Source organism: Panthera onca, chromosome A2 (genome assembly GCF_046562875.1).
Source record: "Panthera onca isolate mPanOnc1 chromosome A2, mPanOnc1 haplotype 2, whole genome shotgun sequence".
NCBI classification, from domain to species: domain Eukaryota; kingdom Metazoa; phylum Chordata; class Mammalia; order Carnivora; family Felidae; genus Panthera; species Panthera onca.
The window spans coordinates 31,457,929-31,483,056 of NC_138340.1; the positions used below are offsets into that span (position 1 = coordinate 31,457,929).

Here is a 25,128-nt window from a genome sequence, read left to right on the forward strand (position 1 = left end):
TGTCGTCAGCAAAATCGCTATGTTGTGTTTACCTTGTGCCTACCAGGTACAATGTGTTAGGCAATAAGGAAATGTTTGATCAATTGAGTCCTCATTAGTCAAACCTTATAAAACATAGCATTTATCTATGCAGATAGATATTGAAGATCCTCATAGCTGTGAGACATAATCAGTATGCTGGCAGGAACACTGATAGCATACAAGGCACACTACTATATTAAAATAATTACATTAAATGAATATAAATTGTATTAGCAATTTTCTTTTTATATTTTGGGGGGTATAGAGGACAGGTATTTAGGTAAGAAGTCCTTAGGGTTTTTTATTATGGCCTGGTAGGTAAAATAAGTATTTGAGTTTCTGCTGTACTCTTGTTTACAGACTGTGCCCTTTGTATAAGGAATACTTTGGAAACATTGCCCCAATTTGTGTATCAGAACACTGGACTTTCTCAGCTAACAGTTTTGACTTTTGTTGGTGACTCATTTGAACTGTGGGAAACCCAAACCAACTATGGATATCAGAAACTGCCTAATCTGGAAGGGTTTAGGACTTTCTTATGGGTGAAGAGAGTGTGGTAAATGCATTGGCTTCAGCAGAAGAAGATTGGTGGGGAGATGTCATGGAGTTGCCTGTTATCCTTCAGCTTCAAAGTTAAATACATTTCACAGATAAGAATTGATCTGGATTGCTTAGTTTGATATAAGACGCTTATGTATACTGTTCACTTTGTGTTAAGCTTTGTACCAACTTTCCGTGGATCTTTTCACATATTCCTCAGAAGAAACCTAGCTTTATCTCCATTTTACCTATTAGGACACTGAGGTGCAGACAGGTTAGGTAATTTGCTCCGGTTACACAACTTTTAAGTGGAAGAGCAAGTACATGGACCCAGAAAGAATTCCTAGCACCTAGGTCCAGAGCCCTCCTTAATGGTCGTTATTTGTTTTTTTGTTTTGTTTTTGTTTTTAAAATTTTTTTAATGTTTATTTTAGAGAGAGACAGAGACAGAGCATGAGCGGGGGAGGGGCAGAGAGAGACACACACACACACAGAATCTGAAGCAGGCTCCAGGCTCTGAGCTTTCAGCACTGAACCCGATGTGGGGCCCGAATTCATGAGCTGTGAGATCATGACCTGAGCTGAAGTTGGATGCTCAACCGACTGAGCCATCCAGGCGCCCGATGGTCCTTATTTGTAAGTTGGAAGTAATACACCTTCCCCCTTACACAGTTTTGCATGTTAGTTGAGATAACGTGAACAGTACCTCTGGCAATCTTGGCACCTAGTAGGAGCTCAACAACTGAGAGTTACTATTAGTAACAACTTCTCTTAATAAAGTTCATAATGCTGAGAGGATACTTATTACATTTCACTTTATATTCTGTTGTATTTTCTTTATTAAACGACTCAAAAACTGTAAAGAAAAGAGAAAGATGTGTTGAGCAACAGTAAGGACAGAAGTGAAGTATTATAAAGTGCCACATTGAGCCCATTGGCCAGAGGTTATATTAGTGAATCTTGAAGGATTTTCACATGTAAAAAGAGGGAAATCAAGCAGTGTCTTGAGGAAGTGGGTCTGTGCTTTCCCCTTATTTTCATTCTCACACTGTACTCAGAGATGAGAAGGGCTGTATTCAACTGGCAAGCTCCCTTTGCTATCTATATAGCTGGGTTGTTCTAAGCTTTTTTAAAAAATGGCAGCTCCAAATGACATTCAAATTCACAAATTTTCATTTGTCTCAAAAATTTTTTTAATGTTTATTTATTTTTGAGAAAGAGCGTGCAAGGAGGGGAGGGGAAGAGAAAGAGATAAACATAGACTCTGAGGCAGGCTCCGGGCTCCAAGCTGTCAGAGCCTGACATGGGGCTGGAACCCATGAACAATGAGATCATGACCTGAGCTGAAGTTGGATGCTTGACTACTGAGCCAACAGGTGCCCCTAAATTTTCATTTATCTTAAAGGTAGAACTATAAAATTCAAAGTTATTAATAAACTGTGTACTTTAATCTAGGAAAACTGAGAAGGTGGATATTTTAATATAATTTTACAGATTTTTCAGTAATTTGGGATGAATTAAAAATTCAAAGTATGCTGGGGCTTCCAATATTGAGGGCCTATTTTTTTTAGTGTTTATTTATTTATTTTGAGGGTGGGGAGGGGCAGAGGAAGAGGGAAGAGAGAGAATACCAAGCAGGCTCCACACTGTCATCACAGAGCCCCACGTGGGGCTTGATCTCAGGAAGCCTGAGATCATGACACGAGCAGAAATCAAGAGTCTGATGCTTAACTGACTGAGCCACTCAAGTGTTCCTGAGGGCCTATATTAAGAGTTAGGAACCCTATTAGTACCAAACGAATTATATGTTTTGCCCCCACATTTTTCTCACTGAGTATCAGTGAGAAAAGGAAGTTAAAGCCTTAGAAATGATTTGTTTTTTTAATCCTTCCAATAATTTCCACCATTTTTGGGGTTGTTTTGTTTCTACTACTTCTTAGATAAAGACAGAAAGCATGCATCATTTCACTTTTTGAAACTTATGTTAGCATGCAATCCAGGAAAATTTTACAGAGTTATTTCTAAATCTTTTTAAAATAAAAAAATCGTGTGTGTGTGTGTGTATTTTTAACGCTTGTAAATTTTCAACTTAAACCCTTTCTTATAAGAGCCCTGCGTTAAGTTTAGATTGCAATAATATTTCCTTATTAATTTTTACTCTTATTTAAACATTTTTGTTGGACTTTGTTTCTTTAGCAGAGAAGTTGGCCACCTCTATCATGCCAGATGTTCCAGATAAAAAACATGAAACCCTCTTTCTCCCCACCTAGAGAAAGCACCTGTAAGCAAACAACTATGACAGACGTGCCACAAGAGTGCTATTATTGCCACGTGAAACATGATGATCAAAATCCTTGTTTCTGTCACAGGCTTCAGATTCTCACGTCAGTTTGAAATAACAGAGCACTTACTGAGAGTGGTTGGTGTGGTCTGCTACTGTTTCAAGTACTTCACACGCTTTAGTTATTAAGTAGTCTTTTATTTTGCTATCTTTACCTATCACTTAAGCAAAAGCTTTGCAGGGCGCGCGCGTGTTTGTGTGTGTCTGTTGAGGAGGGGTGCTAAATTTTGTGGGCTAGTGCTTAATTTAGTACACAAAAATCTGACAAAACTCTTCTAAACACATTTTCTAGAAGTGCTGTATATTCTCCTAAGCCCTGGGTCCCGCCCCTGCCGAAGCAAAGACAACCATAAAGAGGGAGGGACTAACAACTCCATCTGAAAATGAACCCGATTTTAAAATGGCAAGATTTTTTAAAAAAAATTTTCGGGGCGAACGAATCACTTCTAGGAGCAATGGAAGGGGAAATAGAGAAATTTCGGGTAGTGTCTCCAAAACCTGTATACAGAATCACCACCGCCTGTCTCTCCATCTTAAACTGGTTTCATGATCTCTCTTTGCTAGACGAGAAGTTCAAGTTCGCAGGGCGCACGCTGTGACCTCTAGTGGTGGGCATCCGGCGAACACCGGGGCTTCGGGCTGACACCTGGGACGGCACCTGGGCCGCATTTCCTTGCCGGCCGGTGGTTTCCTACACATTAGGCGGCGGCTTGCCATTCATGCTTTTGACAGCTGCGTGGCCGCCCGCGAGCGGAAAGCGAAGTGCTCCCTGCACCAGCCTCTGGGCCCCTGGTCCGAAACCTCGGGCGGGAGGGCCCGACGGCGACCACATTCGATGGTGCCCCGGGGCCGGCCAGCCTGCTCCTCCATAGGTGGCTGCGTTTCCGACTTCGCCCTGGCTCCACTCCGGGGGCTTGACGTGCAAACTTCGCCGGAGCGAGCTGAGAGGGAGGGACCGGCGTGGGGGAGGAGGCGGCGGGAGGCGCCTCTGCTTAAGGGAGCCGGCCGGGCGCCGCGGCTCGGACGGACGCGCGGACGGAAGGAAGGAGCGGGGCCGCCGGGCCCGGCCCGGGGATGCGAACGGCCTCAGGGTGGGCAGCTGGAGGGCCGGGGGTGCGTCTTCGGGCCTCCCCGCCGTGGGCAGCCGTGGCTGGGGCGGGGGCGGCTCCGGGCGCCGGCCTCCGTGCGGGTCTCGGCGGCAGAGGCAACCAGGGGACCCTGCGCCGCGGTGGCGGGCCGCCGGCGGCTCGTCCCCTCCCCCGAGGGGCCGCGGGAGTCGAAAGCGAAAGCGAGCCCGGGCCGCGGACTTTGCGCCCGGGGCGGGGGGTGGCACGGGAGGAGGCGGGTTGGGAGGGCTGGGCGGCCGGGGGGCGCTGTCAGCGAGCCCCACCCGGCCTGCGGGCCGCGCACGCCGCCGGAACTCCCCGGCGCCTCCTTAAAAGCGGCCCCCGCGCGACTCTTTTCCCCCTTTTTTGTTACATTGTAGGAGCGGAAAGAATGTCGGAGCGGGCGGTGGATGACGTCAGGGGGGAGCCGCGCCGAGTGGCGGCGGCAGCGGGCGGAGCAGCGGCGGCGGCCGCCCGGCAGCAGCAGCAGCAGCCGCAGCAGCAGCAGCAGCCTCCGCAGCCCCAGCGGCAGCAGCCGCCGCCGCCGCCGCCGCCGCCGCCGCCGCGGCGCCTCCGGCCGGAGGACGGCGGCCCGGGCGCCGCCTCCACATCGGCCGCCGCCGCAATGGCGACCGTCGGGGAGCGCAGGCCCCTGCCCAGTCCAGAAGCGATGCTGGGACAGTCGTGGAATCTGTGGGTCGAGGCTTCCAAACTTCCTGGGAAGGACGGTGAGTGTTCACGCCCTCCTTTTCCCCAGGTCCCTCCGTCCCCCATCCTCTGACCCTCCTCGCCTCCCCGCCCCCACCCTGTGACCCGCCCCCTCGGGGGTCAGAGATGCTATCGCTCTGTTGGGGTACGCAGAGGTGCCCGCAACTACTCCTTGCGTGCGTGAGCGTGCGTCACACTCCCGGCCACTGATCTGCCTCTCCCCTCCTCCTGTGTGTGTGTATCTCCTAGGGACGGAATTGGACGAAAGTTTCAAGGAGTTTGGGAAAAACCGCGAAGTCATGGGGCTCTGTCGCGAAGGTGAGTCCAGCCCCCCGTTGGAGTTTGTGCAAGCCCCGAGGAAGTTTGCTTGCCCGCTTCGTTAGGGTGGGGAACTTGACCCTACCTTACTCACTCCTTACCCACGCGCGAGGATGCTGCTGCTTGAGGAGGAAGAAGGGGGAGAGCAGAACGATTGGAAAATCTGGTTTCCGGGTCTTCCTGTAATGGGGAGCGTCCTAGAACCCATTGGTGGAGGCCTGGTGTGGTGCAGTCTGAGCTGCGTTGCTCAGTGATAAGCTTTGGGGACTAGCAGTGAGTTGAACCCAAATCCCTTCTGGTCTCTCTTACTGAAAAACACAAGTGGAGACGGGAATTACTAGCTTGGAAAGCATTTCCACGAATGCTTTAGGCGGCTCTGGGAAGGAAATCTTGCCACCAGGAATTTTCTGCTGGCAATCAAAATTGATTTCAAACTTTAGAAAAGATAACAGTTTATCTGTGCATCCTTATTTCTGTGAGATTCAAGCTGCAAAGTTTAGGATGCTACAGAAGGATCACCACAGCTGAGGAGCAATTGGCCAGACTGTGTGTGTGAGTTGCCAAGATCAGGGTGCGAAAAAGGCCAGAATTCGGTATCGTGAAACAAGCCTTTAGCGTCCATAGTTAGTGAAACCAGTGTCTAATTATTGGTCAGTTTTTAATAAAACTGATCCTTAGAGAAGGATATTTAGGGAAATATTTGTAGCTAAAGGTGTGTCTCCAAATGAAATGAAAGGTCAGGTATCTAGAAACTGTCAGACTTTTTTTTTTTTCTTTTTTCCTCCTAAAATCCTCCTAGATTTTATTTTTCTTTGAATAGTCAACTTTGCTATCTAATGCCTGTGCCAGGCTTGGACACACTGCAGTCAGAAAGGACTTCTGGAGGCCAGTGAACTTTAGGTTAGTTTAAGTTGCTCTTTCAGTGGTGGTAAGGACAAGGCCTTACATGAGGTTTGGTGTCCAAAATCCTGAGTTTATATTCCCTAATGCAATTTCATTGCTTATATATAGCCGTTTACTTTGGCATAGTTATTGTCCATGGCCCAAGAATAGGTAGAACCTTGGCGAGCTGAATGTTTTAAAGTCCAGAGTTGGCCCATTGTTACTCTGTCTCCATATTTACTTCTTGTTTTTAGAGCCTCTCTTTTTTTCACGTTTGCTGTTTTGGTTTTTTGAACTGGCCTCTTGTTGGCCTCTTGGCGCTGAGAAGAAGAGTAATACCAGTGGCAGCTCTGTGAGAGCTTCCAATTGGAACAGATTATAGAGCAAATTAGTTGATTTTGAAAATGAGAATCGCTGTTTGAGAGCAAAGGAAAGAGAGGGAAAGCACAGGACTTGCTGGCGATGTTGCAATAGGAAAAATCAGTTGTTAGTCCGGTTTTAGTGTTGAGTTGGCAGTCCGCCTGGGCTTAAAAAATTAAAATCACTAGGTGGCAACTCTCATATGAAGTAGTTGGAGTAGAGCATTAGAGGACCTGACCCACTCCTGTTCTTAGTTTTTATTCTTTGGATATGGATACATTTCCCATAAGGGGTTTCTAAATCTGTGTGAAAACAGCATGCTAGTAATTATTGGTAATTCCCCAATAGAGGATGAGTAAGGGTATTAGTGTTTCACTGGGCAACTTGGTCTAGACTGAGACCCAACCACATTTAGTGGCTAGAATGCAGTTATTGCCATATTTATTATTTTCTGCTGGGACCTATTCATCAACAGGTTTTATTTACCATGAGGATCTAAGACCTCTTAACTACCTTCTTGAGGCAAAAAGGGCTCAGAGATTTGGTTGTGTGTGTTTCTGACCTACCAAATTACTAATGATTATTAGAGGTGCTGTTTTTTAAAAGTTGCTCTCACCATTCAGAGGATGCTGAAGGGGCCAGGATGGCTGAAATTCTGCCTGGCTGTTTGGCTTAGAGACTGAAGTTTTTAATTCAGTCACTTCTTGATTCATTTGTGATTTTATGGATTTTCTGAAACAGTTGAAAAATTCAAGCATGAGGATATTCAGCACTCATGCAGTGGGCTTTGTTTGTCTAACAAACAGCTTATGTTGGGCTGCTTAAGAAATGAAAATACGTTTTAAAATCAGCAAAAATTATTAGTTATCTTTTGTCTTTAGTGACGATTATTTCCTACCAAGAAAAGGTGTTGTGGAACTAAATCTGTACTAATTCCTCTTGGCAAGGAGGTTAAATGTAGATAAATCGACCACATGATTGAAGCACTAAGAATCAGAAACTGCCCATCTTGGAAGATGTTTGGGAATATGAACCAGACTTGTTGAGTTCTCATCCAGTTACTTTATGATTGTGGACTTAGGGGTAAAAGCCTGGGTATGAGAGCAAGTTGCTTAACCTTGTACTTGTTTTTTACCTCTCAGAATCTGGCTTTCCCTCTTTGTAAAACGTGATAATACCTGCTTCCCAAGGTTGTAGGAGTGGAAATTAAATTAGATAACATACCGAAAATGACTCTGTGCATATTAATTTCTTCAACCCTTTAAACTGCTGATAATCTTAGACTTTATTTCTGAATTTAGTATTTATTTGGGTCAGGGGGTTAATATCTGGGACTTGAATGGGCTGTGGTGCAGTCATAGTTTCCTTGAAATTGTAGGCTAAACTGTGTACATCTACTGTTTTTTTAAGTTGTTTTTTTTTTTTTTTTAAATGATTATTTTTGAGAGAGAGATAGAGCCAGGGAGGGGCAGACAGAGAGACAGACACACACACACACACACACACACACACACACACACAGAATCAGAAACAGAAACAGGATCCATGCTCTGAGCTGTCAGCACAGAGCCCGATGCAGGGCTTGAACTCATGAGCCATGAGATCGTGGCCTGAGCCGAAGTTCCAAGCCTAACCGACTGAGCCATCCAGGCACCCCTGTATGTCTACTTCCTAGTAATGTCTACAGCTTCTCTTGAATTCTCAGAGATCCTTCATTTATCTTGACCCCCAAAATTCAAAACTGGTAAGCCATGATTTTTGTCTTTTTTTTCTCCTGTAGCTTAGTTTGGCCAGTTCTCTCATGGTAAGACTGCCCAAGGGTTAAGGCTGTGGGAGAGGTTAGAACTATTGATTTAGATGGAAGTGAGGTTAGTTGTGGTTTAGCTAATGTATCATCCCTTTTTTTCCTAATTAGCACAGGTAGGCAAATGTTAGGATAAAATTTCAGTTATCTTTTAGAGGTCATCCTGTTTCCATTTGCATCCTCACATTCTTATTGCCTTTGGTTTCTTGTAATTTGTAATTGTAGTTGATAACACAGGTGATCTGAGTGGAAACAGATGGATAATACATTTTGGCTGTTTTCAAATGATTAAACTTAGAAGATAAATTACCCTATTTTCCAAAGGTAACTTGTGAAATTCTATATCTAACAAAATTATTTTTAGATGAAATTGATTGATATGAGTAACTGATTAAAATTTCCATATTAGTGACTGAACATATATAGGGAGCCTTAAGAAAAGAAAAACAAATGCCTTGATTTCTTGGCAGATTAAAAAAAAAAAAAAAGCAACTTATTCTGTCACCATTTGAAAGTATATATTATGTGGTGGCTCTTTCATTAGAATGTCAACTCCCAGAGGACAGGAGCATTGTTGATGGAGGTATAGTCATCTTAACCATTTGTGCTCAGTAAATATTTGCTGCCAAAAATGTATTAATTGGGCTACTTAGAAAGATTGAGCTGAGTTTCTCAAGGATGAAGAGGTCGAATCATCCAATTTTCCATTGTCTCCATGCCCTCCTCCCCCAAAGGTACCTATTCTGTGGGAGGTATGCTTTATGGCCCTCGGAAGGCCAGAGGCTGTCTTTCAGCACTTCCTGTTGATTTGTCCTGAGTTTAGCACTCCATTTACACTTCCCAGAAAGTGCAGACAGGACACCACCTCTCTTATCTGTGATATTTAGGCAAGGGAGTGGAATGGCGACCCAGAGTGTTAGCCACACTTGATGACAGGTGATTTCCCTGTCATAATAACAATGACATAATTGAGCCTAGGGCAAGATGAAAAAGAGGTTGGTTGGCATCTATAAGCAGCAAGATTAAAAGAAAAGAAAATAAAAGACTGACTCGGCATGGGCAGCCTCAGTCAACAGTAACTGAGTCACCGTATCAATACTAAATTTTTCTTGCCTAGAGAAGAAAATGGTCATAGTTAGTTAACTGAAAACAAATAGGTATTTGTGTGAAATACTGTTAAAGTAACTGCATTATAAGCATAAAACCCTCTTCCTGAAGTGAAGAACATTTCTGTTTTTCTGTTGGGTTTCTTTCACGTTTTTCCCCCCCAGCTTTTTCTTATGAACAATTTGAAATCTACAAAAGATACAGAAAAAATTTTAATGAGCCTCCTTATATCCTTCATACAGCTTAAACACCTAATGAGTCATGGCCCAATCTCGTTTCATCCCTACCCCACTCCCCACACTGAATTATTTCGAAGCATGTCCCAGACAGCATATCATTTCTTTAGGTTTTCTTCTTTTCTGCTTACATGGACTTCACCTTGTCTCCTGCCGAATGGAGTCTTTATGTGTGCTGTACCTTCTTTTGAGGCAAGCCAGGCTGCCCTTTCTGATATCTTTCATAGGTGTATGAGTGTTCTGCAGGTGGCAGTGTTTGCATTCTGCCTACATTTCAAGTGGAGATCGAAACTGAGCCTTAGGAATCCATGAGATCCAAGTTCACTGTATCTGAATCAGGTTCATACATTTAAGGAGCACTCAGGTGATTCGATTGCAGGTCACCCACACTTGATGCCTCACGGATGAGAGCTAGGGCTGCACTGACAATGGGCAGTTGTCTGACAGTTGATGTATGAAACTCTCTAAAGTCTGCACGAACTCCAGAGTGAAAGAGCCCCTGGAGACCTAGTGAGACACTCCCACAGAGCAGGGATTCCTTCCTCTTAGTTCTGGTTCCTTAGCTCTTTTAATGTAGATGACAGCCCGTGGACCAAATCCTGCCTGCAGCCTAGCTAAGAATGGTTTCTACATTGTTGAATCATTGAAGTAAAAACTCAGAAGAAAATGATTGTTTGATGATATGTGAAAAAATATGAGATTCAGATATTAGAGTCCATAGTAAAGTTTCATTGGAACATAGCCACAGCCATTCATTTACTTTACTGATGGTCTGTGGCGGCTTTCTCCATACAAGGAACAGCAGAGTTGAGTAGGTGCAACCGAAGCCATACAGTCTGCCAAGCCCACAATTTACTGTTTGGCTCTTGACAGACAAAGTTTGCCAGTTCTTGTTCTAATGGGTTCCTTGGTTAATGAAGGAAAACTCATTCTGCAGAATGTGATTTTGGTACTCCTCAAACTTGTTTTGAAGGGGAGAATCTTTAAAATAGTAAAAGTTATTATTCTTAAACCAAAAATTTATCCAGTATTGAAGAAGTATGTTGGGTTAGAAGGAAGATGAAAGAATGTATGTGAGGTTTTGTGTAAGAAGGATCCCGTCCTCGTCCTCTTTTGTCATTCACTGCCACTTCTCTAGGGTATATGTCTGTTTGAGGGCAGTTCAAATACAGAGCATCAACAGAGCTGTCATTGTCTCCGCTTTTAAGAGCCTTAAACTGTGAGGATGGTGATCAGCTTCTGTTAAGCCCCACTGGAGAAAGAAGCAAACTTTCATGGGATTTTAAAAAGGGTACCTGACTCAAATTCTTCAGAGTTTCTGCCCTTGTAGTTTGGAGAAACTAGTTTGGAGCCCCATTGGAGGTCATTTTGGGAATTAGGAGGCTGCTTCACCAGGAACCAGATCTGCATTTTGATTGATGAAGAGGGTATAGAGCATCCTTGTATCTCACACTTTTAAGATTTTGTACTTGCTGAAGAGTTAACACCTGGCACAATCCATGCTGAATTTCTCCACCCTCTAGGCTTTGTTGTTAATGGAGACCATGTGCATTACCTGTGATGGCGTGGGGTTCCCAAGCTTTACTCAAGTTATAGTTTTGTTTCTTGTGAACTCTAACTTTGGGAGAAATTTGTGCATCGTTACTGAGTGTGACCTACATGTTCTATGGCCTCATTTCTTATAAGGATATCCTGCTTTCTCAATGCCACATCTCACAGCATACCTGTGTATATGTGGACAGCTTAAGCTTGGTGAGAACGTTTATTCTGTGCCAACATATGCTTTACCTTATGTCATCTTGTCAGCACTCCTGTGATCTCAGCATTCCCATTTCCCCCTTTTACAGATGAGGAAACTGAGGCTCAGAGAAATGAGGTACCTCAGTAAGATCATGAAGCATGTAAGAGACACTAACCCAGATCTGCCTGACTCCACAGTCCACATGCTTGACCCACTGCCGTGCTGAGCCCATTCCAGAACGCTCGCCTGCTTTTCATGAGCTTGAGCAGGTTGCTATGACCTTTGTTTTCTTTTCCTCAGCTAGAAAAACTGAACTTTACTACCCCTGCCCCCACATTTATTCTAAAGATACCAGAGCCTTTTCCTTGCTGTGCCTTAGAACAGTCTATATGTTGTGTTTAGCAGTTCCTTTATACAGATCTTTTCTTGGAGGGGGAGGGGACATGTGTGCGGTTTGCATTAGAAGTAATTGACTTTAAAAAAAGATGAAATGAAAGCTAAGGTTGTAGCAGATAGGAAACACAATCATCTGGGATTTGTGCCATTAGGAAAAAAATCTTTTAAAAAAGAAGTGAAATTTCACTATTTAAATAGCATTTCAGTGCAAGATTGCTTTTAATCACATTGATATTCAAAGTTTATGGCAGTATTTTTAATAAATGTGCCCCTCTGATTATTAAAGTATTTTTTGATTGAAGTTCTAAGGAGAAAAAGAAGCCTGTTAGTAGACTTAACAGTTGGAGTTACTGTACTTTTGAGAGAAAGGCAGAGGATTACATTTATATTCATCTTGTACAGCAGGGATTATTATAAATGAGCAAAAGAAGGAAAAGAATGATTTTTACATTTCAGGCACTCAACATAAAACTAGATTAAGTGTTCTTGTTCCTTTTTGTAATAAAGACCCTGCTAACATGAAATGCTTTTCTGTTCCGTGTAAGCTTATGGCAGGCAAAAGTCATAGGTTATTATCAATTACATCCACAATCTTAAAACAAAAAATATTTCCCTCCCAGGTTACACTGATGTTTTCCACAGTCTTGAACTCCAGTAATGCAGGCGGGGGGGGGGGGGGGGGGGGGGGGAGACAACCCCCCAAAACGAATGTTTTTAACCAGTGGTTCCAGGCTTTTCTATTTTATACCAGAAAGTTTCCTAAATAAATTGGGGACCAATGATAGGGTTGCTAGCATTTTGAAATATAGATAATTAGACACACATATAGTTACTACCATTATAAAAGTATGAGGGCCATTGTTTTGGAATAAAGGACAGTTTTTTAAATTGGAAGAAAGTTTTAAAAAGACACAATACGTTATCCTTATTTTTCTCATTTCTTTGTGGACTTATTGGAGATCATTATGTATTTTGCCATTTGAGAAGCACTGCTTTAAATCAGCTTCCTAAAATGTCTATCATGCAACCTTGCTTCTGTGTGCTATTCTTAGGAGTTAGGCAGGAAAGGGGTTCCATGCGGTAGGTTTAAAAAAGACAACTTGCAAGGCAGTGGTGGGAACTACTGATTCTGGAGTTAAACAGACTTAGGCTCAAATCTCAGCTGTGGCTGGTGAGTTAACTTGAGGAAAATTAAATAGCTTTGCTAAGCCTCAGTTGACTGACTGTAAAGTGGGAATAGTGGTAGTGCCCCATAGCGGTTGGAAGGATTAAATGTTGTAGTGCTGTTTCAGCACTTTGTGCAGTGGCTTGCAGAGTAACTGTTCAACATATGTTAATTGCTGATTCTTTTCATTTTATCAGTAATGAAAACGGGGTGTCCTGAGCGTGCTTCTGATCAGGTGCTCCTGCAGGACGTATAGGGGAGCAAGCAGCAGGAGGGAGATGGCCGGTTTCCTTGAGCAGGCAGTATGTTGGTGGTCAGAGGAAACCTCAGTGTGCTCGGGAGGGCAGAGTGTAGGAAATGAACCCAAGTTTCGAGTTGTCTTAAGACTCCAGTGAAAATGAGAAGTGGGAATTGACATTTCTTGTTTCCTCCTTTAGACCTCTCCTTTTGACTTGCAGAGAGAAGCCCCGTGTGGTTATTTACTCTCTCCTGCTTGTACAGAGTGGTGCAGCTCCTCTTCTGGAAGCCTGAAGTTTGTCTTTTAGATAGCTTCTTAGAATGTTCCACAAACTTCTTTTTCTGAGCAAGAAAGGTAAATTGTAGCCAGTAGAGTAAGTTGTCTTCACTAAATTGTGAAAGGGATGGGATAACCGAGGCTCCTATTTGTATGATGGTGTGTGTTGGAGGGGAGGTGCTGAGGACAGGGGATGGTAGTCACAAGGGGTTTTCTGCCTGGTGAGGGAATTTAGAAAATTGCCTGGTCAATTCTTGTAAATTTCCATTCTAACTGGAAGCAGTTCTTCATTTAAGTTACCTTGTTCTCCTTGGAAACTATATGGACAGATAGGTTTTAATGGGAAAAAAATCATCATTATGATAGAAGTTAATACATACTCATTGTAAAGATTTTACTAATGAAATATGGAACATGAAAACCATCATTCTTTGTAACCCCATTCTAGCCAATTTTAAATCTTTAATTACAGGGTTTGTATTTAGGGACGTTTATACTTGATCAAGGACACCCATGTTACTGCTTTGGGCACTTAACGACAGGCAGGACTTGAACTTGCTAGCCTGGTTATTTTATTTCCTGACGAGGTCCAGGCCTTGTCTCTCGGCAGGCCCCAGAGTATTTTGTCCAGCATGATTCCTGCTTTGAGAATCCTCTGGCTGTTTTGCCTTTGTTCATTTAGCTTTTCTCCCACAGACATTTGGTAGACCCTTTATCTGTGCCTTTTGCTGGTCTGGAGTCTGAGGGTACAACTGCAAACAAGGTAGGAAGGCACAACCCTAACCCTCAGTAAGGCAGTTGGTCAGCAGATATTTGCAGACTTACCCACTAAGTGCCAGGTTCTCTGATGGATGCTGGGGATAGAGTGACACAAGTCAGAAGGAGCCCCTGCCCTCTGCCAAAGGGAGACACAGTAAATACACAAACATTTTTCAAGGACATAGAGTGCTGTAAAGTAAGCTAATGATGTTGGGGGGGGGGGTGGTAGCTCTAGCTAACATGATCAAGGAAGGCTTTTCTGGGAATTTAGCATTGGAGCTGAGATCTAAATGGTGTGAAAGAAGCTGTCACTGGGTCATCTGGGATGGGGGAAGGAATATTCCATGCGGATGGAAAAAACAATTACACAGCCTCTGTGATAGGAACGGAGAGGAGTGGAGGAAAAATGAAGCTTATGAAGGTCAGACCACAAAGGCCAAGGTTAGGATTTGGGTTTATCCTACGCGTAAAGGGAGCCTACTGCAGGGGAATGGCCTGATCTGTGAAGTGTGAAAACCACCAGCTCTTGTATGCTAAGTGTTTCGAGGGAAGGGTGTGGAGACCAGGCAATTAGGTGAGAGGTGGTGATGGCAGTGGCAGGGTATCCTGTGGAGGGTATGGTTTGGAGGTGGATTTGACGTGATTTCGTGAAGACTTGGATGTGGGTGGGGGAGAAAGGTAAGGATTGAGCAGCCGAGTGGTGAGGAGTGGCGGAGACAGTGGAGACTTGGTCAAGGGGCTCGGGTTTCGGCCACAGTGTGTGTGAGGTACTTAGCGTTGGCCTGCAGCTGTGGAGTATACAGCCACGCCTGGTGGGGCAGCCTGGGCTGGCGGCGTTGTGCGCATCCATGTCACCTGCGTACAGAACCTGGAAAACTACGGGACAGGGTGAGTTCCTCCAAGGTGCGAGTGTGGACAGAGAGTAGAAGCGGGCCAGCGGTCCTCCTTGAGGGGGTGGGGTTGAGGAGGAAGCTGTGGGAGGGGGGAGGAATCCCTAGGAGATGGGAAGGGAATCCAGCTGAGTGTGGTTGGTATAGAATTCAAAAGGAGAAACACTTGAAGTGAGGCGTGATTGCCTGTGTCAGATGCTGTGTGAAGTAAAGCCAGGCCAGGGAACTGATCTTTGGCTCTGGAAGTGTGGAGGTGATTAACGACCTTCATCAGTGGATGAAATGCCTCAGTGGAGGGGGCTGAGGGAGGGACTGGGGGTACTGTGAGGACCAGCACTGAGGAAATGGAGACGACAGATGTGGGCAGGTCTCCAAAGGGTTTTGCTCTGAAAGAAAATGGGCAAATGTGGCAGTAGCAGGACAAGAGTATGGATAAAGGGGAATAGGGAAGGTTTATTTTATTCCGTTTTGTTTTGTTTTGGATAATACTAGGTCATATTTGCCACTGGAAATATCCAGGAGTGGGGGATAATTGATTGCATGTGAGAAAATAGATAAAACTACAAGGATTATGCTCTGAGATGAGAAAAGGGGATGGGATCAGTGCCCAAGTAGACTGGTCAGCTTTGGATAGAATGGGACTTTATTCTGGTATTCTGAGAGGAAGAGCCTGTAGATGCATTGCAGGTAGAAACATGGAATTGGGGAAGCATAAGGTAATTAGTTCTTTCCTGTGAAGTAGGAGAGAAGTTAGGAGGTCATCAGTTAGTTGAGAGTGGATAGGAAGAATTTTGTCTGCCAGTTTTCCAGAGAATGCAGCTGGGTGGAGGAGGGTGGATAGCCAAGTAAACTGGCAGTTACATATCCCTTGGAGGCTTCCCAGTGCACTTAGAAGGAATCCAAACTTCCTAGCAACCCTGCGAGGCCTTGGGTGGTGAGAAGGTAAGCCCAGAAAATCAGGAATCACCATAACTTGGCAGGGAGGACAGGGTGAGTTGGTGGGAAAGCAGGGGTTAGTTAAGGAAGGCTTCCTGGAGGAGATGAATGGGGAAGTTGGCGCTGTTGTTAATCCTTGAAGGAGGAGTTAGCCAGTCTGGTGTGGAAGCAACTTCTGAGGTGGGGACATCTCTGCGTCGGAGCCCAGAGCTTGGCTGGAGCACTGGAGGGTAGGAGACAGGTCACCCCAGGGGGTGGGCGTCAGGAGACCAGCATGGTAGCTATGTGCAGATTGAACTGGCAGGGGCAGAAGTGGAGGTTGGAGGCCAGTGGGGCATGGAGCCTGCCTTCTTCATGTGAAATCCTCAAGTGTTTATTTAGGTAACGAAAAACTGAGGAAGTGGGGTTTTAAAATACAATTTTACAGTCTAAAGTGGATTGTTTCTGTCTGGTAAAACCCTCTCATGTGTCTTTTTGTTGGTGTTCGTTCGTTAATTCAGTCAGCCTGTATTTACTGAACACCTATTTTGTGCTAGATACTGTTCTCATTTTCAGAAAAAAACAGGAAATGTTCCAGAACTGCCCTTATAGAGCTTCTATCTAGTGAAGGAGACCGGTAACAACAACAAATTGGAACATCTATGTTAGGTGGTGATGAGTGTTCTGGAGAAAGATAAAGCATGGAAGCGTGCAGTTTAAAATAGGGTGAGGAATTTTCTGAACCAAGGCTTAGAGGATATGAAGGCACGAGCCATCTGGATGTCATGGATGAGCTTTAGGCCGAAAGAACAGCAAATCCAAAGGCCCTGATGGGAGAGGATCATAGGGTGTTGACAGAAAGGCAGGGGACCAAGGTGTCTGGGAAGATGAGTAGGAGTGTAGAAGTCACTTGCTGAGGGCTTGGGGGTAAGCTGGAGAGGCAGACGCCACAGGGCTTTGTAGCCCAGTGAAAATTCAAATCCTTTTACTATGGCCTACAGGCCCTGCTTGGTCTGGCTTCTGCCAGGCTGTTCACCCTCCCCATCTTCCATTTTCCCCTTTGCCTATAGTGCCTCAGGCCTGCTGGCCTCCTTCCAATTCTTCACATGCTCTGGGCTGTTTCCCACCTCTGAACCCTTGCCTGTTCCGTTGCCACTGCCTGGGCTACTACTGCTTCTCCTTCTGGCCCCACACCTTCCTTAGCTTAGGGGTCACCCTCCTCAAATTGAGTCCTTCATGTCGCTATCCCTTTAGAGCCCTTATCAAAAACTGTCCATTAGTATCTTGTGATGACGGAGAGCAAGCTATCACTCTTACTAAAACATGACATTACTGTTAGATTGGGATCTGAATACTGGGTACAAGGAATTAACATGACACATTTTTACACAAGTTGGCTAAATTTGAAAAATTGCTGTCTGCCTGGAGGGGAAAACAGTATAGACCACCTGGTAATAATAATCTTTGGCCTCTTGTTGGGGAGGCGTGGTAGTGTTCACTGCAATAACATTTCATTTCCTTATTGGTGATAAAGCTTGGTAGACCCTTGTTCCTCTCTGCTTCCAGTGTTCTAGCACCCTCTTTTTGGTCGAGTAACAGTGTGCTGTGAAAAGAGAAATGGTTTTGGTTTTGGAATAACTGGTTTTGTAGGAATAAATGACAGTGTGCCTGAATCCCTCTATTACATCATCAGGGGTTTCTTTCCCAAGATAAACTCTGTGCTTTTTTCGACCTCTACATAGGAAATTTATTTTCTTCCTTCCCTTTATTCCTATTTCTAGGCCTTTTTCTGTCTCCTCTGATGAACCACTGTACTAGGGACAGGCTCGGAGTTTACAGCAGATTTTAGGTACTACACTTTCTCTCCTTATCTCAGCCTCATGTCTGAGGAGCTTTCCATTGTTAACTGGCAGCTGCAGTGACTGTGTCTTTAAAAGATCTTGTGTGTTGGGTAGATGTTTTCCTAAAAGCTGTTGGCTGTTACTGAAAATAATCTGTTGTGTGAGTTTACAATCTCTCCATGAATCATAGTTTTCTCATTAAGGAGATAGTTATGCGAGGGTAACAAATAAAACAACTAATTTTTTTTAAACTTTAAAAACCAAACCATCCAGCTAGATTACTCAAGTTGGTAAGCACTAGTATTCATCAAGTGCCATGTAAGGGTCTGTAGAAATTTCACAAAGATCTTTTTTTCCTCACTAGTAATTCTGAAATAAGAACAGCTTCTTAAATACAGGATTTCAATAAATGACATTTAAGAATTATGAAATCCTGATAGCTATATGCTTTACTTAACACTGGGAAAATGCCTTTAAGAAGAATTTTAGGGGGGTGGGGCACCTGGGTGGCTCAGTCGGTTAAGTGCCCAACTCTTGATTTCGGGTCAGGTTATGATCTCATGGTTCATGAGTTTGAGCCCAGCGTCAGGCTTTGGGCTGACAGTGCAGAGAGCCTGCTTGGGATTCTCTCTCTACCTCTCTCTCTGCCCCTCCCTTGCTCACACTCTCTCTTTCAAAATAAACTTTAAAATTTGTATATTGGAGAAAAAAAAAATTAGGGGCACTTGGGTGGCACAGTCGGTTAAGTGCCTGACTTCAGCTGAGATCATGATCTTGAGGTTTGTGAGTTCAAGCTCTGTGTTGGGCTCTGTGCTGACAGCTCAGAGCCTGGAGCCTCTTTTGGATTCTGTGTTTCCCCTTTCTGCCCCCCTCCTCCACTCATGGTCTATCTCTTTTCTCAAAAATAGATAAACATGAGGGGCACCTGGGTGGCTTGAGCATCAGGTCATGATGTCGTGGTTGACAAGTTTGACCCCACGTAGGGCTCTGTGTGGGCAGCTGAGAGCCTGGAGCCTGCTTCGGATTCTGTGTCTTCCTCTCTCTCTGCCCCACTTGTGCTTACACTCTCTCTCTCAAAAAATAAACAATTTTTTTTTTTTACATGCAGATTCCCAGGGGTGCCTGGGTGGCTCGGTTGGTTAAGCATCCAACTTCAGCTCAGGTCATGATCTCGCGGTTTGTGAGTTTAAGCCCCGCATTGGGCTCTGTGCTAATAGCTCAGAGCCTGAAGTCTGCTTCAGTTTCCGTGTCTCCCTCTCTCTCTGCCCCTCCCCTGCTCATGCTCTGTCTCTCTCTGTCTCAAAAATAAATAGAAACATTTTAAAAAATTAAAAAAATAAACATGAAACAAATTTTTTTAATTTAAAAAGAGGAATTTTATTTACAACTTGAAAAATTAAGCATCTTAGCCAATACCTTGTAGTGACTAATAGCAGTATTAATGGCTGTCATTGTTTGACCACTTCTGTGAGCCAGGCACCACACACGGATTGCCTCAGTTAGTCCTTAGAAAGTACTGCAAAGCAGCTATTTCCATCATCCCCATTTTAAGGATGAAAAAACTGAGGCTCAGCTCAGGAAAATTGACTTGCCCCAAATTACATAGCTTCTAAGTGGCAATGCTGGGATTTCTGGTCTGGCTGACTCCAAAGCCAGATGTTTCCCTGATCTGTTTTTAGCAGTGGCTAATTTCTGCGTGTTGAACACTCCTTTATGAGGAGGCACTAGGAATTGGCTTTAACTTATTGGCAAACAGAGTGTCCATGCACCCACCAGAGAGCTGTTTAAAATCAAGGAACTCAGTGTTTTAGGGACTAGCAGCAGCAGTGAAGTTCTGGTGGGAGAGTGGGTGTACTGTCTGAGAACTTTGGACTTAAAATGTTGGGACTGGTGGGTTAGAGAGTGTGTGTGTGTGTGTGCGTGTGTGTGTGTGTGTTAGGCCATGCAGGGATTCACTTAAAATTCATAGTAAACATAATTTCTAAAGTGCACAGTGGACAAATGGTTAACTCTCTGAAAATAAATCCTAATAGTTTGTTAGTTGAGACAGGAAAAAATAATTTAGACATTTCTTGATAGAACAGGGAAGTGGCATGCATACTATGCATACTAACCTTTTAGGACAGTATCTGTTTTTTTTAATGTTTATTTTTGAGAGAGAGCATGTGTGCACATGTATGAGCGTGAATGGGGGAGGGGCAGAGAGAGAGACAGAGGATTCGAAGTGGGCTTTGTGCTGATGTGGGGCTCAAAGCCATGAACTGTGAGATCATGAGCTGAGAGCCCAATGTGGGGCCAGAACCCATGAAATATGAGATCCTGACCTGAGCTGAAGTCAGATGCTTAACCGACTGAGCCACCCAGGCGCCCCAAAACAGTGTCTTTATCTGGGCAGATAAATAAACACAGCTAATACAGTCTTTTATAATAATGCATAAATATGCTAACTAACTTGGATGTAAATTTAAAAAATAAAATAAAATAAAAAACAAACAAAAAAATAATGCACAAAGATACTTATAATCCAGAGATTCTCCAGGAGTCTTTCTTTCAAAAATTAGACTCACTAAATTTTACTACCTTACTTGCCAAACCATTTTCTGGTTGGTATTAAGTAGCTGAATTGATCGATCGATCTCTTTCTTGTTTTCCCATCTCTGCTGGTCTTGTTGGTAGTGCTTCCAAAAGAGAAATAGGTTACAATAACAACAAAACTTTCCATCAAATATTTCTCTCTGCTTTGGTCATGTCGCATTACTGTGGTCTTGTCTACGTGCAGCACGACTGGCACAGGCATGTGGGAGTTTTCTTGAAGACCAGGCTGGCCTCCTCTTGCTGGCCGCAGAGCCACCCCCAGCTTTCTGTCTCTGCTCTGCACACAGTGGGTTCGCACTGCCCGTTGTCAGTGCAGAGATGATTGAGAACTGGGAATTACCTGTTCAGTTGCCTTTGATAGGAATCTACGGTTTTGAAATAGTTACGACTAAACTGGACATAATTTTTCTTTCTTTTTGTTCTTTCTTTCATTCTCTCCTTTCTTTCTCTCTCTCTCTATCTCTCTCTTTTCTTTCTACAGGAAAAATAGATCTTAATGTATATTTTAATGGTTTTCAAACAGTGCTGATTACTTTGAGAGGTCAGACTTTCATGTTTGGCTTTGGTAGAATTTAGCAGGCCCTGTTAAGAGACAGCTTTTCTTCCATTTTACAAGATAACAAGTTTTTATTTTTATTCCCAAATCCCCAGGAAATTTTCAGTGCTGTCAGTTTTATGAAAAGGTAATTAGGGAGCGAGTAGGGAATATGTCTTGCAAGCGGTTGGTTTGGCATCTTCCCTCAAGTTCTTATTTGCCTGATGAAACTATCTCGTAATAAGATCCCTTTGTGTGCAGCCCCTCTGCAGTTCCCTGGAAGGCCTTGGCCATAATTATGTCTATATCTGGGTCCTGTCAAATGACGAGAGGAGCCAGAGTAGAAGAACGGCCACCCTGACCTTTTGCAAATCTCACAGTTTAAAACTTGAGGTGGCTTCTAACAGACTCCTATTGCTTAAGGGTTTTTGTACCAGCGTTGAAGGCACTGAGCAGGTAGCTCCTTCTGTGGAGACATACCAAGAGTGTGTGCACTGATTTTGTTAAATATGGCTGCAAGAGGACCATATGGGGCATGGGAGAGTGGAGCAGTCTCTTTCAAAGAACCACTAAGGGATTAAAATGAAACAGGGGTCGAGAAGAGGTCAGCCCTTAAAGCTGGAGTCAATGGAGTGTATACTGGAAGTTCCAACTTCTTGTTTCTACTGCTTATCCTCGTATTTACTTGTGAGCACTCCCTCCCCACTCGCCCCCCAGAAAGTGGAGGGGATACATGAAGTTTAATTACTCGGAGTCGTAACTGAGTTCTGATCAAGGGTTTGCAAGCACTAGCTGTAGATACCCACGTGTGGAGTCTGTGCATATAGGGTGCCTAGCCTTGACTATGGTGTCAGGAAGGAAGAGCCCCTAAGACCAGAGACGGTGTTCATGGACTTGCTCTTCCTGCAGAAAACAAGCCAAATCCCTGGCCTGTGAGGCCACCGAGGGTCAGATCAGTGTTCCCCTTTCCTTACAGCCTTTGCCTTCTTTTAGGAAGAAAGGTGCATCATTGCCATCTGTTGTGGCTGTTGTTTGGTTTTCTTTGCTCTTGGCTGTATTTTTTCTGGATTAGGTGGTGTCCATTGTACACCCACACTGTAAATTGCCCCCAACCCCTCTACTCTTACTTAGGAAGAGCTCACATGAAATCCTGCTCCCATTCAGTGTTTCCTAGCTGGTATTCTGATGTGGGTGACCAATGCAAATTGGGATTGTGACACACCTGTGTCAGGACAGGGAGTCCTTTAAGTATAGGTGGAAGTAGACCATGAAGAACTAACACACACAAGGGTTTTGAAACAAGTGGTTCTTAAACTGGATTTATTTGAGCAGGGGGAGGTCCTCGAACCCCTTTGTAGATATATACGAAATACTGGCTGTGTTTGCCTAAGTACAGTTATCTAAAAAGAGAGAATATGCTCTTGAACACATACTCAAAAGCCTTTTAAAACCCAGTAGGGTTTGGCACCACCAATAAAAATACCCAAAGACTTTTTGCAAGCTTACAGCAAGTCTCCACTTTGTAAGCTTACAGCAAGTCTCCACTGTTATTTTGTTTGTAGTTAAAGTAGGTTTTGGGGTCCATATTCTAGATAATTTTAAAAATCTCCTATTCACTTTCTAAATCTTGTGGTTTGCTTACTTAATGTTCTCACAGCAGTATTGTTTTCTGTAATTTTCATTAGAAGCCTAGTGGTATTCTGGCTACATTAAAGGTTGTAAGAATCCTAAGTTGGCCAGCTTGAGAAGATACCCATTTTTTGTCATAGTGGTGTCTTGGGGATCTGCATCATTGCAGATAGACAGGCAGATAGATAAAAAGCTCAGTCCCACCTGACATTTTGAAATGAACCTGTTTATAAATTCAGGGCAAACAAGGGACAGGCTTTAGGACATGAGGTGGCCGCCAGGGTAATTTTTGTGAAACTCACATCGAATATTGTTTATTATTGCTTAACTGACTTCACGGATTCCCATTGCCCTTTGGGTAAAACTAAAACTACCTAATGTGGCTGATGGACAAAGTTCTGTTTGCCTGAGGCCACCATAGCCTCTCAGCCCCTTAGCCTTTCCCTCTGGGTTATGTATGTCTATCTGTCCCTATGTGCAGGGTCACTACCCCCTTACCCCAGACACCCTTCCCTGCCCTGCTCCCTTCTTTCGTCTAATCCCCTCCCCTGCCACAAAAAATTAACCTTCATTTCTTAGGTCCCCGCTTTGACCTTAGTTCTTCCAGGCAGCCTTTCTTGGGCCTCTGGTCCAGCTTTATGTCTGCAGCATCCTTTTTGTGTTCAGCCATAAGGAGAGCTTCCCATGTCATTGCATAGAGCTTTGCTTTTGTTTTTCTTTCTTTTTTTAAACTGCGTAGTGGTTTGTAATATGAATACACTGTGGTTGTTTAAAACTCGACCTCAGTGGATGGGCATTTAGGCTCTTGGTAGTTTTGCTGCTTTTATCGACAGTGGTACAGTTCAAGTGCTTTTACAAGCTTCTTAGCACCAGTGAAATTTTTATTTGCTGGTTTTGTAAATGAGCAGACAAATGGAAGGTATATTTAAGTAGATAATGCCAAAGCGCCCTCCAGAAAGACTTTTCTGGTGTCAGAGGTCCATTGAGATGACAGAAAAGTATGTTGATGCCTGGGAGTGCAGTTCCTTTCTCTTGGAGTCTGCCTCTCCGTAAGGAACTGGCAGGGTCAGCTTTTTTTCCCCTGATCTCCTACTCCCCAAGTACTGGGCTGTTGAAATTGCAGTCTTCTATCCTGTAGAACCTTAGAGCCCTGTGATTTGAAGGTGTAGTCTGACCTTCAAAGTGTTGTTAACAGAAGAATTAATTTTATGCTTCCTGGTTACAATGATTTGCTTCATCTGAGAATCGCAGACTACTGGAGTGTTCCCTCTTTAATCCACACAAAATCTGGGGTACCATTTTTGCCAACTTACTGTTGACTTTCTTCACCTACTCTGTAAGCCTCAGCCTCCACAGTCTCAAAGGCAAAAGCTGTTTTCTACCTTCCTGAAGATAGTCTACGATGACTGAACTGTACATCTCATAACAGGATTTGGGGTTGAATAAGGAACAGACTGTTAAGTGACTGTCCTCTCAGCTACTTTTCTTTTTTTAAAAAAAAAGAGGAAATAGAATTTCCCTGTGACTGCGGTAATCTCCCTTGTTTTCCCTCCTGATAAAATGGTATTCTTCCTTGGGTCCTGAAAAAAACCTTTGCAGAGTAGTTTGTTAGATAATCTTTCGGGGGGGGGGGGGGCGGTATTTGTTCCTGCTGAAGGAATAATGAAATTGATACCTCACAGATACCTATTGGACCAAATGGCTAGTTGATTTTTGTTGTTGTTGTTAGTTTGTATCATATTTAAGATGGAACCCCCCTTTTTTTTTTTAAGGTAATTGGAAGTTGGGTGATTGATTCACAGATTTTGCACTTGAAAAGCTATGGATGTTCATCCTAACTTTCAGAATCATCAGTTGCCCTAACTCCCTTTGCAGCTAATGGCCAACACTGCATTTGTACTGAGAAGCCAAAGACTAATTCCTCTAGGAGCTGGGGAAGTCTGAAAACCACCCCCGTGTGTCCTGTCCTCTCCTATCTGCCTGCCAGCTGGCAGCCTCTCCCACCTCCCACTGCCTCTTCCACCCTGCCTACTCGGAGGTTATGATTGCGTCTGGCCTCTCGGGCACACCGTGTGCGAAATTCTGCCACTTCTGGGAAGAAAATTCACAGAAAGAATTGAATTGCCTGTTTCTCTGAGTCCTTGGGGGCAGGGGATGTTTTTGTTTATGTTGATGGGAACCACTCTTGGAACGATGAATGGAGAGATCAGAAATGAGACAGTCATCCTACTACACACTTCTTTCCAGAGATCAAGATGGGATGGAGGAGTGCTGGGAAAGAGACGGCCTTTGTGAGAGGCAGAAAGGGAATACTTTTGGATGGTAACTGAGGGAAGAGAGGGTGAAATGAGGAGTGTTATATCCTGGTGACTCAGTTGTTTTTAAATACTTCCTCTCTGGGTTCCTGTAATCACACCAAGAGTTTTGCAGGGTGTTAATGCTTGTTGCACAGCGCTTCGCATTTCCTGGGTTACAATCCCTGCTCCATCACTTCCCCGCTGACCTGGTTATTTAATACCTCTTAGCCTCAGTTTCCTCCCAAGTGGGCATCGGTTAGAGTAGAGTTTCCCCCATAGGGGTTTTGAGGGTGCTTTAATTAATGGAGGGTTTCTCAACCTCACTGTTAATGAAATTTGGGGCCAGATAATTCTTTGTTGTGGGAGAACGTCCTGTGCATTGTAGGATATTTGGCAGCATCTCTGGTCTCTACACTAGGTGCTGGTAG

The 25,128-nt window shown here is 44.0% G+C and overlaps 2 protein-coding genes across 6 annotated transcripts in view; both read left to right on the plus strand.

Moving 5' to 3' along the window:
* LOC145715289 (uncharacterized) overlaps positions 1 to 3,727 on the plus strand; it is a 48,289-nt gene extending 44,562 nt beyond the window's left edge. Inside the window, exon 4 of one of the 2 annotated variants that reach the window (XM_081794963.1) lies at positions 2,758 to 3,727. The gene's annotated coding sequence lies outside the window, so the exon portion shown is untranslated. The remainder of the gene's footprint in view (positions 1 to 2,757) is intronic. The other variant, XM_081794966.1, reaches the window with a different exon arrangement.
* Positions 3,728 to 3,884: 157 nt separating this feature from the next.
* Positions 3,885 to 25,128, plus strand: part of ATXN7 (ataxin 7) — a 104,183-nt gene continuing 82,939 nt past the window's right edge. For 3 of the 4 annotated variants that reach the window (XR_014137261.1, XR_014137262.1, XM_060631494.3), the window contains exons 1-3: positions 3,885 to 3,993; positions 4,389 to 4,736; positions 4,966 to 5,034. Coding sequence is in view for 1 of the 4 variants with exons in the window: in XM_060631494.3 (XP_060487477.3) it covers positions 4,400 to 4,736; positions 4,966 to 5,034 (406 nt within the window). In the remaining 3 variants the exon portion in view is untranslated. Of the gene's footprint in view, positions 4,016 to 4,388; positions 4,737 to 4,965; positions 5,035 to 25,128 lie in introns of all 4 variants that reach the window. The other variant, XR_014137263.1, reaches the window with a different exon arrangement.